Source organism: Halichoeres trimaculatus, unplaced genomic scaffold (genome assembly GCF_033239565.1).
Source record: "Halichoeres trimaculatus isolate MK-OKI-2021-1 unplaced genomic scaffold, fHalTri1.1 fHalTri1_scaffold_1, whole genome shotgun sequence".
Classification (NCBI taxonomy): domain Eukaryota; kingdom Metazoa; phylum Chordata; class Actinopteri; order Labriformes; family Labridae; genus Halichoeres; species Halichoeres trimaculatus.
In genome coordinates, this window is record NW_027437179.1 from 42,065,326 (window position 1) to 42,081,183 (window position 15,858).

At 42.0% G+C, this 15,858-nt stretch overlaps 2 protein-coding genes across 2 annotated transcripts; one reads left to right on the plus strand and one right to left on the minus strand.

Moving 5' to 3' along the window:
• Positions 1-412: 412 nt before the first annotated feature.
• Positions 413-7,004, minus strand: psmf1 (proteasome inhibitor subunit 1). The gene is made up of 7 exons (XM_074675935.1): positions 6,772-7,004; positions 5,944-6,102; positions 4,474-4,556; positions 4,162-4,347; positions 3,441-3,494; positions 1,529-1,690; positions 413-826 (listed from the first exon to the last, which is right to left on the minus strand). Exons 1-7 carry the CDS (start codon positions 6,898-6,900, stop codon positions 775-777), a joined length of 825 nt encoding a protein of 274 aa, XP_074532036.1. The 5' UTR covers positions 6,901-7,004; the 3' UTR covers positions 413-774.
• A 1,022-nt stretch (positions 7,005-8,026) lies between these two features.
• On the plus strand, positions 8,027-15,602 carry pigu (phosphatidylinositol glycan anchor biosynthesis, class U). Its single transcript, XM_074675923.1, has 12 exons — positions 8,027-8,209; positions 8,745-8,809; positions 8,923-8,982; positions 9,146-9,208; positions 9,415-9,524; positions 10,920-11,020; positions 11,148-11,245; positions 11,343-11,497; positions 11,583-11,726; positions 11,820-11,944; positions 12,020-12,162; positions 13,716-15,602. Exons 1-12 carry the CDS (start codon positions 8,080-8,082, stop codon positions 13,827-13,829), a joined length of 1,308 nt encoding a protein of 435 aa, XP_074532024.1. The 5' UTR covers positions 8,027-8,079; the 3' UTR covers positions 13,830-15,602.
• Positions 15,603-15,858: the final 256 nt, after the last annotated feature.

Sequence of the window (15,858 nt, forward strand, 5' to 3'; positions counted from 1 at the left end):
CCCCCTGTCTCTGTGTTAGCTTCAGGATGCTAACTTTAGCTGCAGTTAGCCTGTTGTTTTAGCCTGTAATGTTACAGTAAACGAGCTTCTCTGTTTTCTAAACATTGTGCACTCGGAGCTCGTGGCGCCGCTCTCAGTGACGTGGAAGAGCGGGGCGGTATCAGCGGTGGCTCATTTACATATGAAGGCCACGCCCACTAAATCAGAGCGTTCTGAACAGAGGGGCTATGAGAGCCTGGAAACAATGCTGCTGTGCTTGATTTATTGGCTTTTTGGACCAAAACATGTTACTACCATTTCATGAAGACATCAATGATCCAGATTAAACTGCAGAAAAGGAGCAGGATATGGGAGCTTTAATTTGGGTAAAAAAAACCTGATGGTAACATAAAAACAATAACCAGAGACACAGAGCAGGAGGTAAAGTCTGACATTTTTATTGGAGGATTCTAGGAGCTCAGAGAAAAGGAAAACCTGTCAGGATGTGTCCTGATGAGCCGACTTTAAAAACACTGCTTCTTTATTAAACCCATAAATTATGAGATACAGATGCAGTTTGATGGAGGGAGGGGAAGGTAACATGACAGATGAAGAGTTGATGATGACTCAGCACATCACTGATGATCCAGTTTGAGTTAGTCTCTGATATGAAAGGTTAGAAAACACGCGTTGTGTCAAAAAGAGGGGCTGAAAGGTGATTTATTGGTGTCAGTAAACTGAAGCAGAACACAGAGGAGCGAAGAGTCAGGGCGGAGGAGCAAAGGCTGCTGGGTACTACATGAACATGTCGTCATATCCGGGCGGGGGCATGTGGTCCCGGTCCGGCCTAACAAACAAAAAAACATACAAACAGAGCGGTCAGTCAGATTTTTACTAACTCCTCTCCATCCTTACAGAATAAACCAGCTTGTGTCCTTTAAAGGGACCAGTGGGACCAGTATGAGTGGGAATCAGCTTTATCTAAAGCTACTGGGAGGATGTCAGTTTGTGTTGGCGCCCCCTGTAGGCAGAGGAGTGCTGTTTCAAACAGTCTGACTCACCCTCTGGTGCCCCCGTGGTTTCAGCTCAGATAAACTCTCATTTCAGCCTCTGTCTGAAACTCTTTGTTTGAGCTGCTGTCTCTTTAAGACTCCCTGCTCTACAAACCCCCTCCTCTCTGATTGGCTAGCCCTCTGGAGGCCTGTAGAGGGGGTGGAGCTAAGTGATGACCTCATCATTTCATCCAGTCTCATGAAGATCTGGAGTATGTGGAGTTTTAAACCGGATCGGGTCTGGTCCTGTGGTGTGTAAACGTGGAGGTGTGGATCAGGGGTACCTCCTCTTTAAGTTCCTCATCTCTGTCCCTAGCGTGGCCCTGGTGGCCAACTGAAGGAGCTCAGGTACAAACAAACATTCCTCCTGCAGGAAACAGCTCAGTGTTTGACTGACGCCTTTAGAAAGCAGTGTGTGTGTGTGTGTGTGTGTGTGTGTGTGTGTGTGTGTGTGTGTGTGTGTGTGTGTGTGTGTGTGTGTGTGTGTTTTCTCTCACCCAGGTCTGTGTCGTCCCACTGGTCCAAACGGGTCGAATCGAGCTCCCGGGGGAACGGCCCCAGGAGGCAGGATGTCCGGTATCCCGCTGGACGGGTCGAAACCAGAGCGAGGAAACCCCGACCTCAACGGGTCCACGATCATCCCGCCACCGCCACGAGTCCTGAGGGGGCGGAGCCAGGGAAAGAGTGACAGAGAGGCAGGACATGAGAGAAACTTCAGAGTTTTTACTGAGTTCCACAGACAGCAGAGAGACAGAGGAGTCACTGACAGACACAGACGTTACATCCAAATCCAGCTGATTTTTGTGATTGTCACTTCTCTTCTTTAACAACAGACCATGTGAAAGAAGTTGAATGATGATGATGATGATGATGATGATGTCTACAGACTTTATCAGGAGCCATATTTTCCCCCAAAAAGTGAACATCATTGTGAGTCACTTTTTAGGATTTATTCAGAGGATCTGACATCTCAACTATTTTTCAACCCAGCACATAAACAAAAACTAAAATGTAGAATCTAAATCAAAAAAAGATTTTTGAACAGAATAAAAACAACTTAAAATCATTTTACAAAAAAGGCTGGAGAATCAAACACCTGGTGTCTGACATTTAAATATGGTACCTGAAACTTATGACATGTAAAAAGAGCACAATGAGAATCAGAAAGCAGCTCTATTCCTGAGAAAAGGCGTGAGAAATGGGAAAAACACACAATAAGTAAAACTTCAGATCATTTAATGCTTCAAAGTAATAAATAATTATTTTATTTCTTCTTGTTGGTGAAATGTTTAATTTACAGACATCCTCAGTTATTTCTTCTCCAGAAAGGATTTTTAAAGAATTTAAATATTTTTAAATTTCAAAAATGTGCAACATTTTCTTATAAACTAAAATTTCTAAAAGCTCAAAAAAAAAAAAAAAAAAACTATTTTTTGAGATGTTTACTTTCAAAGAATTGAACAAAATTTCTCAGTAATTCAAAAAATTTACAAAAAAAGATAAAAGTTGAATTTAAAAAATTTTCAGAATTTGAAACAATTTTGAAATTTCAAAAACTTTGAAAAAAGAAATTTAATAGTTTTGCTATATTTTAACATTTTTGAAAGAGTACCTGAATTTAACATAGTTAACATAGTCAAAATCTAGTAAATAATTATTCAAACCACTTTTTTTTATCTTTTCACTGACATGATGTCTCCATTTTTTTTATTTTAAATAAATTTTCAAAAATTGTGAAATTTAAAGAATTTGAAACAAAATTTTGCAAAGAATTTTAAGATTTTCCAATTTTAAAAAGGTGCAACATTCTTTTTAAATTAAAATTTCTAAAAGCTCAAAATAAAAAAAAAATATATATTTTTAAGTTTAATTTCAAATTTTTCTAAAAAGAAATAAAATAATTTTGCAAAAATTTAACATTTTTTAAGAGTACCTGAATTTAACATGGTTAACGTAGTCAAAATCTAGTAAAAAATTATCCAGAACATTTTTTTATTTATATATTTTTTAAATTTACATGATGTCTCCATTTTTTAATTTTTAATAAATTTGCAAAAATTGGAAAATTTGAAAAATTTGAAACAAAATTTTGCAAAGAATTTAAAGATTTTCACAAATTTAAAAATGTGCAACATTTAAAAAAATAATTAAAACTTCAAAAAACTGAAAAGTAAAAAAAAACATGCCCCCCTCCTCCCCGCTGTGCATCCTCCAGCTGTGATTTCTGAGCATGGAGCGTCAGAGTCTGTAATCCTCTGCTGTGTGTCTGTTAGTGTTTACACCGACTGTCGGTCTCTAAAACCCAGATTAAAGCAAAGCTCTCTGTCTCTGACTCATCCCTGAAAACACGCTCTGCAGACGCAGCAGCCGAACCGTTTGTTCAGACTCATTATTCTCAGAGAGACTCACCCAAAGGGATCCAGATCTGCTCCACCTGCTGCAAACGGGTGCAGGGGGTCGGGCCTGAAACACACACACACAAACACACACAGATTCAGAAGAGTGAGCTCCAGTTTTCATGTTAGTGACTCGACTCAGAGATAGGAAGAAGACAGATCCCTGAATCATCCATCAGACCTGGATCTGTCCTGTCAGCTGTTTCTCTGCATCCTGCATCCCTCCCTCACTCCTCTCCTCTCCTTCTTTCTGTTTTTCTCACCTGTCTGTGTTTGGATTTCCCCCTCCCTCCCTCCCTCCCTCCCCCCCCCCCCTCCCTCTGTCTCTCCGTGGGCGAGGAGGCGACAGCGGCGAGGTCGATAAAGTGCTGACATCGCCTCGAATCTCATCTGATCGGGTCACAACAGAGAGGACGAGAGGGAGAGGAGAGATAAAGGAGACGAGAGACTGTCTGTCTCTCTGTGACACACACACACACACACACACACACACACACACACACACACACACACACACACACACACACACACACACACACACACACACACGCACACAGAGGTCATCCTCTGAGCAGTCTCTCCTTGGCTGAACCGTGTTTGTGTTTGACTCAGACTCTAAAGATAGAAGACGAACGTTTCCACAGACGGATGGATGAATAAATAAAGTGGGTCTGATCCAGGAAATCTCACTTTTGGTGATTTTTAAAGAATCACACACGGCTCTCAGCACTGACCAGTGGGGCTGTGTGCCCTGGCGAGGATGTCTGTTTGGGATTCGGAGCGGGTCGCTGTCGTCCTCTCTCCTCCTCTCCTCGTCCCTGCGACTCCTCCTGTCCGAGCTCTGTCCTGTGGATTTGTCCTGAGGGGGCAGCAGCTGAGTCCTCACCTTCTCTGACAGACTGCCAGCGTCCTTGTACACACTGAAACACACACACACACACACACACACAAACACACAGCCTTTAATGCTGAGTAAAAACAAGAGGATTAATGTGATAACTGTTAAATAAAGTTACATTATAAAGAAGTGTAAAGATTACTCTCACCTGTCGAAAGTCTGCAGCTGATCAGCGTCCACGTGATCGCTGATGTTCACCGTGAGGTCAGACACCTGCTCTGTGCTTAAGTTCTGCACACACACACACACACACACACACACACACACACACACACACACACACACACACACACACACATATAAGAGCAATAAACGATCAATACATGCGACGGATGATTTTCAGCAGAGCCAATAATAACCTCTGAAACCTGATCCTGTCACGTCAGAGCCGTGCTCATATGAACATATCACAGACTGATGTTAGCTCTGAGCTCTGTCAGGTGTGATCACAGCACAGGTGACAGATTTCAAACCCAACAAAGTCAGAAAACAGGTTGGAGAGTGTGAAAAAGTCTAAGAAAAATAATTTTGTAGACTTATTGAAAAAAAGATGATTTCAGGCCCAGATTTTTTCACTCTAAACTCTGGCAAAAGCACAATAAGTATTATACTTTTTATATCTATTAATAAATCGGTATTGAATCAAATCGAACCAAATCAGGAATCAGTTTGAATCAGGACCTTGAGAATCGAAACTGGATCGATTCAGACACACAGCCCATGTAAAACACTGATAATCAGCGTTTCATGTCACGTTGGGGGGAAATGTTATTGTGCTAAAATTAGGGATGGGTACCAAATAAGATACTTTTATAATACTGACTGACTTTTTTCAAAATTACTGATTTAGGTAAAACCAAAAGGTACCATGTACAGGTACCTGAACCTATCCTTGTGAATGTGAAGGAGCGGGAGAGTAGGCAATTTTCCATACTGGGCATGAACACAGCAGTGCAAGGTTATAAACTGAAGAATAAATATGTTACACTGAAATAAAATTATACTTCACTATTAAACAAATTGATATTTTTGATCACATAAACACAAAAAAGTACCAAAAATTGGTACAGTTGAGTACCAGTACCGGTTGTCAGCCACCAGGAATTGGTACCGTATCGTTTCAAATGTGAAACTGAGTTGTAGCTACTTTAAAGATGCACAATCCAGCTTGAGCTTGCTGTTTTTATGATTTAAATCATCTATTTTTCATCTACAGACCTCAAAATATTTCATAATCATGCAAGAAAAAGTGTGGGTCTACTTTATTTTTCAGACTCTTGAGGCATCAAAAGGAAAATAACCAAACATTAACACTTTTAATACTGGAGCCAACTGTTGTTTTCACTGTGATGAAATAAATAAATATTGATTGTATTCTCTTTTTACAGTATCTGTACTAATTTTGATGTGACATTGATGCATTTGTTGTGCATTCTCCTGTAATTCTTGGTTATTTTGTGCTAAATGTGATGACAGGAGCTTTAATCTTCTGGTTTTTATCATTCTTCAGAGGTTTAAACATCAGTTTGAAGCAAACCAACAGCTCTGACAGAAGCTGGTGTAACAGAAATATGTGCCCAGGTGTTGTGTGAACTGACTTGAGGTGTTTTATTTTTACCATAAGGCTGAAGATGAGTGTGGAGTCCACAGCGATGGCTTTGAGCAGCAGCTGGCTGTCACTGTCTTTGGGTTTATATCTGAGACTGTACAGCTCCTTACTCTGACTCCAGTCTGCAGGCAGCAGCTCCGACTTCTTCTCAGTGCTGCTGGGGGGAGGCTGGGCGAGGGACAGAGACACAAAACAGGGACAGAGACTGAATAAATGAGGTCCAACTGGAGGGGAATAATCGGGTTTAGCTCTCTGTGTTAGTGAAAATGGCCTAAAGTGGCATAGCACTCAGTTAGCTAGCTCAACATGACGCGACACTTTTCAGAGCCTCCGTATTTATTCATAACTCATACAGCAGGTGGATAACTTTTTGGAAAACACTACAGAATTAGTTAAAAATTTAAAAAATATGTGTGTGACGTTATAACAGCCCGATATCAATGCAGTTACAAATGGAACGAGGCTCGTTTAAGAGCTTTGGCATCTTAACGCATGCGCAATAACAGAATCCCATAGAGAAAATGACCGTTTCTACATCTTCGGGATAATATTTTATAATCACTGTCATAACAAAAAAAATCAAACATCTGAACCTGAACAGTTTTGAATCTTTCTTTAATTCGGCGTATGTTTTATTGAAATATTCAGCCGGTCTATCGTAAAAAAGTTTGAGAAATTAATCCAAACACCGATTAACATGCTACCTTCCCGCAGTTAATGAGATACAACGCAGTTTTTTCATATATAAGGTTTAAAGCTGCTGTTATTGTGATATAGTGTTTCGTAAGACGAAGCATCACATCAGGTGAAGCTTTATTCGGTTTTAACTGATGTTACCTCGTCTCCAGAGCCGATACACCTGTACCCGCCTTTAACCATCTCCCAGTGAACGAAGCACACCAGAGCATCCTGGGGACAGGTGACACTGCTCCCCACACAGGTGTACAACACCTCCAATCCCGCCATGTTCGGTTAAATAACAATCAGAACCACATCAACTCCGAAACGAGCCGGGAAATGAAAACGAAAGTCTCTACAGCAGCCGAGGAACGTCAGGTGTCTCAGCAACTGCGAGCACATCCGGTTTAGACCTTTCAGCGTAAAATCACCAAACTGTTTTATAGGGCCCAAAATTATTAAAACACGTAAGAAATTTGGGAGATTTCAGGTTTTTTTTTTTTGAATGATCCATTAAAATGCAAATAAGAATAATTAAATAAGTACGATTTTAGACAGGAAGGTCAACGTATTTAAATCTGTCAGTTTTTTTGTTTTTTTTTTACTAATTTTAGCAACCACTATTTCTGAGAAACAAAAACCACTGAAACAGCTATTAAAGCAACAGTTTAAAGTGTCCAATTTATTTTTTTGAATTACCTTAAATTCAGAAAAATACGCATAAAGCAATAAAATAGATTTATACATTTGCCTTTTTAATGTCTTAATGTCCTCTCATTTTCTTTGCATTTTTCCCACTTGAAACAGATTTTGCAGGTACATTTATAAATCTGATATTATTATTATTTTTTTTCTAAATTGACTGCTTTGAATTCTTACACGATTTAATGATGAAGCTGAGATTTATTTTCTTAATGCTGACAAAGTGATGTAGTGCATGAATTCTAACTTTACAGATTGTTCAGCGAGTATTGTGTTTTGATCCTACACAGAAAGACACTCGGCTAGTAACATGCTTTGGGTTTTGGTTCCTCTTCGTACATTTTTTTTTCTTTCTATTGCTTAATTTAGCATTTAAATAGTAAGAGAATTTATAAAATGAACATTAAAGATTATGAAATGTAAAAATATTTTTTTTTCTTTGTCTTTGTCGCTCCCTTGAGTTATTTATGAGAGTGTAATTAATCAGGTTAATGATTTTTTCCTGTCTATAATGGTTAACTTAAAATATACAAACAAAAAATCTACGAGGAACATTCTTTGAATGGAAAACACCTTTTTGTTGTGTGATTTGGTCATTATCTGTTTATTATTTTTGTTTTTAGTATTATCTTTTCATAGACTGTATGTTATATTCGTTTTTAGAGTAATAATTTTGTGTATTCTTCCGTTTGACGTCCTCTGTAACGGGAAGACTCCATTTCCCATGATGCACCTCGCAGGGCGGAGAGCGCTCTCCTCGTGAAGATGGCTGCTCCCTTAACGCTTCTGTTGATCGTGTCTGTTTCAATCCGTGCAGCTCTCTTCAGGTCCTCTGTAGTGGACTTCATATCGGAGCGGGTGGAGGTGGTGTCCCCGTTAACGGCCTGGAAGAGAGGTAAGCGGGGCTCGGAGCCTTTTCCCGGCTGTAGTCCTGACTTTAGCCCCGCTCCGGCTGCTGCCTCCCCGGCTGGGTGCTGTGGTCAAAAACCATCAAACCGGTTTGACTGAAACAGCAGACTGAGTTTTTACCTTTACAAAGGGAACCTAAGCTTTATTCATGGCAGAAGAGCCTCTGTATTTCTATTGGTTCACATTTTAATCGATTATTATATTACTTATTATACAACAACGTTTATTTTATTCAGCTGTTGAAACTAGACACTCTAAAGAGGTGCTGTTGTGCCGTTTCCAGTCTGTATTCTGTCCCTCTGGTGACCCCGTAGTTTGTTGACACGATTTACAGCTCAAAAAAATCGCTGTTTTTCTCTCCCTGGTGATTTAAAAACGTTTATTTCAGCCTCTGGTTGAAACACTCCCTGTCACTGTCTCCTTAAGGCTCCCTGCTCCAAAAACCCCCTGCACTCTGATTGGTCAGCCTTCTGGAGGCCTGTCAGGTGATTGGCTTTTATTGTTTGTTTCTTTGTTTCCAGTTATTGAAGGTTTGGCTCTGCTGGACCTGGGAGTGTCACCGTACTCTGGAGATGTCTTCCACGAGGTGAGGAACACACACGGTTTTCATTTAATAAGAGTCAGGCTGATGTGTTGTTTTTATTATTTATTATTTATTTTTTTATTCTGATCTCAACCCTGTTTTTCCTCTCTCCTCAGACTCCTCTCATCATTTATCTGTTCCACTTCGTGGTGGACTATGCAGAGATCACCTTCATGGTGAGTGGGCGCTCTTTACACAGCTCCTTATTGTCTAACGAGACCTCTCTGCTCCATCCTTTTAAATATTTTAAATATAATAATAAACAATAATAATTATTTTAGATATAAGTTTTTCTGTGTTTTCTGTAATTCTGAGGTGTGGTTATTTTTCTGTGTGCAGTTAGCAGATGTGGTCACTGCTGTGGCTCTCTACATGGCAGTGAAAGACTACAACAAGCAAGTGGTAAGAAAACACAAACACATCTGCTCAAATGCAGTGTCAGTCAAATGATTGGATATTAAGTGGGAAGTCTCTTATTTAGCATAATGTGCTCTCAGTGTTTTAGCTCTGAATAAAGAACGCTTGTATCATGTAGTCAGTCTAGTCGTGGTGTGTGTCCTGTCTTTGTGCTCTCAGTGCTTCTGACGTAGGCGATGTGTTTGTTTCAGTTCAGGAAGCAGAAGTTTGCCCTGGAGGCAGACCGTTACCCCCTGGACTGCCTGGAGCTCATCAGAAGCCCCGGAGAGATGTACTACATCCCTCTAAAGGTGGCCATGTTGTAAGTCACACAGTTCATCTTTTTTAGAGTTTAGTTTGAAGCCAGTTGCTCTATTTGTGTTTGTATTTGATTGTAAGTAGGGATATAACGATGCACTCAACTCACAACTTAGTACGATTTCTGATGCTGGGTTAAAGTTCCCATCTCCTGCTCCTTTTCTGCAGTTAAATCTGGATCACTGATGTCTTCATGAAATGGTAGTAACATGTTTTGGTCCAAAAAGCCAATAAATCAAGCACAGCAGCATTGTTTCCAGGCTCTCATAGCCCCTCTGTTCAGAACGCTCTGATTTAGTGGGCGTGGCCTTCATATGTAAATGAGCCACCGCTGATACCACCCCGCTCTTCCACGTCACTGAGAGCGGCGCCATGAGCTCCGAGTGCACAATGTTTAGAAAACAGAGAAGCTCGTTTACCGTAACATTACAGGATAAAACAACAGGCTAACTGCAGCTAAAGTTAGCATCCTGAAGCTAACACAGACGGGGGGGACACTGAGGAAAAGCTCTTCCATCTGCTCCACAGCACACAGCATTTAAAATACTCACATTTCCAGGGTCCCGCTGTCCACTATTTCTGACAGACGTGTGGCTGTGACTATATAGACTGTATATAGAGTGGACAGCGTGGCTCCGCCTTTTACCATTGTACGGTTTTGAAGCCAGAATTCCTCCGTCACAGGTGCCGCCATTGGCAGCCAGAGTCTGTGCAGTAGAGACTGTGAGGGATTCTGGGAGAATCTGAGTGGAGCTGGGTGACAAAATGATAATTATTTATTTTCTTTCAAGAGTCTAATCTCTTCCTGACTCTACCACCCAACATATTTTACAATCCCCCCAAAATAATATACAAGAACGTCAGCTGTCACTCATCGTTAAACCTTACAATAAGGCTCGTTTTTAACCTCTTATAACTAATGAAAACAAAACTTTTCAGAAAAAAAGAGGACTTGGATACAAGGCAGCCAAATGATATCTTCAAATCACCACAACAATCAGACGTGAGAAACATTTCTACGAGGTGTATTTATTTTTTTAAGTTTGACCTCAGCCCATCTGGAATGACTGGGGTGATGGATTTGTTGGCTCATACTGCAGCCAGCCACCAGGGGGAGCAGTTTTTGTGGAGACCTCACTTCAAGCCAAGCAAGATGACGTCCATTTTTTTACAGTCTATGGTTGTGATGCATAAATTCAGTGTAGAGGACGATCGAGCAGGAAAGGAAGTTGTGTCCAGAAACTACCTTAAAATCAGTGACTTTCAAAATAAAACTGTGTTGAAATTAGTTCGTATTTAGCTTGATTGCGATGACAAACGGACATACTGAGCAGAGCCAGACCAGGAGTCAACAGGTTTGAGGCCTTACCCTTCCTGTTTCTTCTCCTTCATCTCTCAGTTACCTCCTGAACCCGTTCACCATTCTGTCCTGCGTGGCCAAGTCGACCTGCGGTTTAAACAACGCCGTCATCGCCCTCTTCATCCTCACTACGATCAAAGGTAGAGTTCAGGGTTAACTACAAGCTGACGGGATGTTTGGCGATGTGTGACCTGTCAGTCTGTGTTTCTCAGACTAACAAAGAAAAATGTTAAGTGATTCACGTACTGAAGCATGTCTGTGTTTCAGGAAACGTTCTGCTGAGCGCCATCTTCCTATCGCTGGCCACGTATCAGTCCATCTACCCTCTGACGCTGTGTGCTCCGGCTCTGCTCTACCTCATGCAGGTCTGACCTCTTTTACTTCTTCCTCTCCTTCATCACATCGATCTGTTTTACTCCTGAATTAAGTCGTTTTACTCTCGTGTTTGCGTCTCCTCCTCAGCGTCAGTACATCCCAGTGAACTTCCGTCGTGTGAGTTTCTGGTGGTTCATCGCTCAGTACGCCTTCATGTACCTGGGCAGCCTCTTCGTCCTCATCTGCCTCTCCTTCTTCCTGCTGGGCTCCTGGGACTACCTGCCCTCCGTCTACGGCTTCATGTGAGGAATTAACACGCTAACGTCTTTAATAACGTGACACACGCTGTCCTGAGTTTAACCTGAGCTCCTCTCCCCGTCTCCTCAGCCTCTCCGTGCCCGACCTGACCCCAAACATCGGCCTCTTCTGGTACTTCTTCGCTGAGATGTTCGAACACTTCCGCCTCTTCTTCCTCTGCGTCTTCCAGATCAACGTCTTCTTCTACACCATCCCGCTGTCCGTCAAACTCAAGTGAGTCCTCGCTGTGCCCTACACGCCATCCGTCCGTTAACCCCTCACACCTTCAGACTCTGAGGCTGAATCCTGTCTCTGTTTGTGTTTCAGGGAGCATCCCGTGTTCCTGATCTTCATGCAGCTCGCTGTGATCTCCATCTTTAAGTCTTACCCCACGGTGGGAGACATCGCGCTCTACATGGCCTTCCTGCCTGTGTGGAGTCACCTGCACAGATGTGAGCGCACGTGTGTTCATGTTTATCCCTCTTCCTGTTGGTACTGTGAAGTAATGGTTCCTGTGTCTGTCTCAGTCCTGAGGAACATCTTCCTGGTGTCCTGCGTCCTGCTGGCGTGCTCCGCTCTCTTCCCCGTCCTCTGGCACCTCTGGATCTACGCCGGCAGCGCCAACTCCAACTTCTACTACGCCATAACGCTGCTCTTTAACGTGGCTCAGGTACAGTTGGCTGATGATGATACTTTATCACTCTTTTATTTAACTTCATTTCAAAGCTATAGTCTACGATCTGAAACCCAGTTTGGCTGATGACACGTTTGAAAAACGCAGCCTCACTCACCCCTCCCCTCCGTGTTCCAAGATCCCGCCCCCCCAGCTCGTGTCGCCCTTCTTCGTCTCCTAACAACACGCTCCCGGCGCGATCAAAACCATGAATTAGCCGGAGAAGCAGGTCTGACGTTGCCACTGCCAGCTGATCAGAGCAGAGCCGACTGTGGGCGGGGCTTTACCTTTCTAAGCCTGTCTTCACCAGCTCAGTTTACAATGCTAAAGATGTGTGGCTAACTGATGCTAACATCTATTGACAGAGCCGACCCTTTCAGACCAGCAGTGTTCATTCATTAGCCAGTACAGGCTCAGACTAACCAGAGTTATTCAGCTGACATCTCCCACTGTGGGAAACAAAGTCATTACCTGTTGTGGCGAACAGCTGTTTGCCAGCTGATACGTGAGGTGCACAACACACAGCCAAACTCCGTCTAAGATTTCTGTGGTTTTTAAGGAAGCACTCACCAGAGCAGGTAGGCACCTGTCTCCACCCTGGAGCGGTCCCAGTGGGTTTTTAAGTAGTTCGTCATGAGTTCGGCTACAGTGGGAGTAGTAGTATCCACTGTTGAAGCTTATTAGTTTGTGTTTATGTGTAACTGTTGCGGCGAGCACTGGTTCGTGTGCTCGTTAATCGCTCGGCTGTGTCGAATCAAGCAGGAGGAAAGGAGACGGTAAATGTGAGCAGGTCAGATCAGTTCGGGTTTCTCATCAAGCTATCCACTGAGCTGTGTGCGTACCAAAATCCAAGAGCTGAACGGACAGCCGGTAAGATCACACTTATTTCTGTTGTGGATACAGCAAGGCACTTGTTGTGGTGGTGAGGCACTGTGGCGTGGGGGAGAAATGTTTGTGATTGTGTTGGATCCATGGCCGCTAGTGAGGAAATTAGAGAAAGTGATCATTTTTCCACCTGAAAGGTCAAACTGAGTGTCTTTGCGTCAGTCTTCAGTCCCAAATCCCTCTGCATCGTTTTCCACCGGTCGTACATTTCTCCAATATTCAGTCTCTGTTGGCACCTGTATCGCTCATAATTCTTCCTTGCTTCAGCCTTTTCCTTGAAACTTTTTCGTTTCCTTCCCTTCCCTGTGGAGGGTAACAGTAACAGCTTCCTGGTTTCAGTCTTCCCTGGCTCCATGACGTTTCAGTAGCTGAGCAGCTAGCTGACGTGAGAGGGGTAGTGGGGAAGGACGAGGTGGGACCATGGGCATGACGGTGCAAAGCGAGGGAGACAGATTGGATGGACTCGCATATGTGCGGTTCGAATAGGTCAACTAGTATGCAGCTTTGCAGCGGATATACTGAATGGATTTTTTCCTATCTTGTTGGTCTTTATATTGTGTAGATTGGACCATAGGACCATAACAGCCCCATGTTATTAAGATGTACAAAGATTCCAAATCGTACACCATAGCTTTAATCTGTTAATGACTCAAATGTCTCCTCAGATTCTGCTGGTGTCAGATTATTTCTACGCCTTCCTGAGGAGGGAGCATCATCTCACCTACGGGCTGTACCTGAAGAGGAAAGACGGCTCCGAGGCCACGCTGGTCCTGAAATAAAACACCTGCACACACACTCTCACACACACCTGGCTGAGAGACTCCACAGGAGGAGCTGCTGGAGGTCTGACTCCTCCTCAAAGGGAACAAACACAACGTGAGGAGGGTCAGAGCGGCTCTGCAGACAGAACATCAGCACACACACACTCACACACACGGACAGAGAGTGTGTCTGATTTAACGACACACACAAACTGTGAGTCTCAGTCGACCTGGAACAAGTGCTTAGGATGCGGGCTTTTATTTTGAAGTCTCCATCCTCCTGACAGCTACTACAGAAGACATTTATTTTGAAGCCCTGCTTATTTTACAGCGCCTTCCTGAGCAGCTTTTATTTTGAAGTGATGAACCTGGAATCATTGATCCTCTTTAACTGCAGAGAGAAGTCCTCCAACAGGGGCAGGTCTCCATTATTTGACTTTTATTCGTTTTGTTATTGTGGGAAAATGAAGACAGAAAATGCTTTGTAGGATTTCTTTCAAAAGCCCCAAATCTGTCTCTTTTTTCTTCCTCCTCTTTAGTTTTTCTCTGTTTGACACAGTCTTCAAAGTCCAAACCGTCAGTGTTGAATCCAAGAACTTTGACTGTTTATAAAGATGGACGGTGCATCTTGTTTCATGGTACAAAAGTGAAGTCAAAATGGGTGAGTGGTGAGATTGGCCTGTTATCTCAGATCAAGGGATGGGATAATAGGTGAGATAATCAAATCGTTTATTTGGGCTGTTTTTTTATTCAGCAGTTTGACCATGTCCCATCTGACAACATGGAGGAGGCGGGGCTTATCACTCATACCACAGGCAGTCAGCAGGGGGCATCACTTTGAGCGAGCTGTCTTGTCGTCCATCTCTTTAGACAGTCTATGCTCTGAAAGCTAAAAGCTAAAAAGCTAAGGCTCTTTTGTGTGATATCTGACAGAAGACTTAGCTCTCTGTTTCCAGTTGTTATGCTAAGCTAAGCTAAGCTAACCAGCAGCTGGCTGTTCCATCATTACTGTGACACAACTGCAGCAATAACACCTGAGCTCATACAAACCACTGAGTACTTACAACATGTAGTTTCCTAAGTGTAACTGATGTTTGGTGTTGCATTGTGGGTAAAAAGGACTCATCTCTCTGTACACACTCTGATCCAGCTGTGAGCTTGTCTTTGGTTCAGTATTTCAACCACACCCATGAATGAGACACTAACTAACCCCTAACGTTTGTTCACACTCTTTGTTTTTGCCTTAAGCTGCCTCCGACGTGTGACACAGGTATGAAGGTGATGTTATGAATGTTTCTGTTGCCTGGCCTCAGTGCGACACTTTGATCATGTGGATAAAAAGATGATTGTTCATTAACGTGTGCACACTGGAATATGTAACCTGCTGAATGGGTTTTTGTTCTGAAACAACTGAATGAGAATCAATTTGTACTTTTATTTATTTGAAACATTAAAATCTTTTCCAGACACTTTGTTTTATTTGATTTAAATTCCAGAAATGAGGAGCTCTTCTGTGGTTTTGATACTGTATGTAAATATATGTTCTGTTTGAAAGGGCTGATGTGATATTTAACGATTGAGTGAACATGCTATAAACTGTTATTATTAAACTCCAGGTGTTGGTTTTATGTGTTTGTTTGTTGAACTTTGTGTTTTTTATTAATTTTCCAGTCAAAATTTAAAGATTTTTTTTTATAAACACTGGAAAAATTAGGACATCAACCTGGAAGATCAAGGTCAAAAAAAGATACAAGTTAGTGTCACAGTCAGATCATCAATGGGGGTGGAGCAACGCATGTTGATGAGTGTATTTATGAGGGGTTGTTTGTTCACTTATTCATTTATTTTTTCCTCATTATTATTAAATATATTTTTTAAAATCTAATTTACTTTTTTTTCTTTTTGTCAAGCACTTTGCCTTACCACACCTGTTTATGAAAAATCCGTCATAGAAATAAAATCTGATTGATTGATTATTTTAAAAAACATTTACTTAAGTATGTTAAGCTCTAAAACAGGGCTTTAAATTTGTCTCATTTTGTTTTGC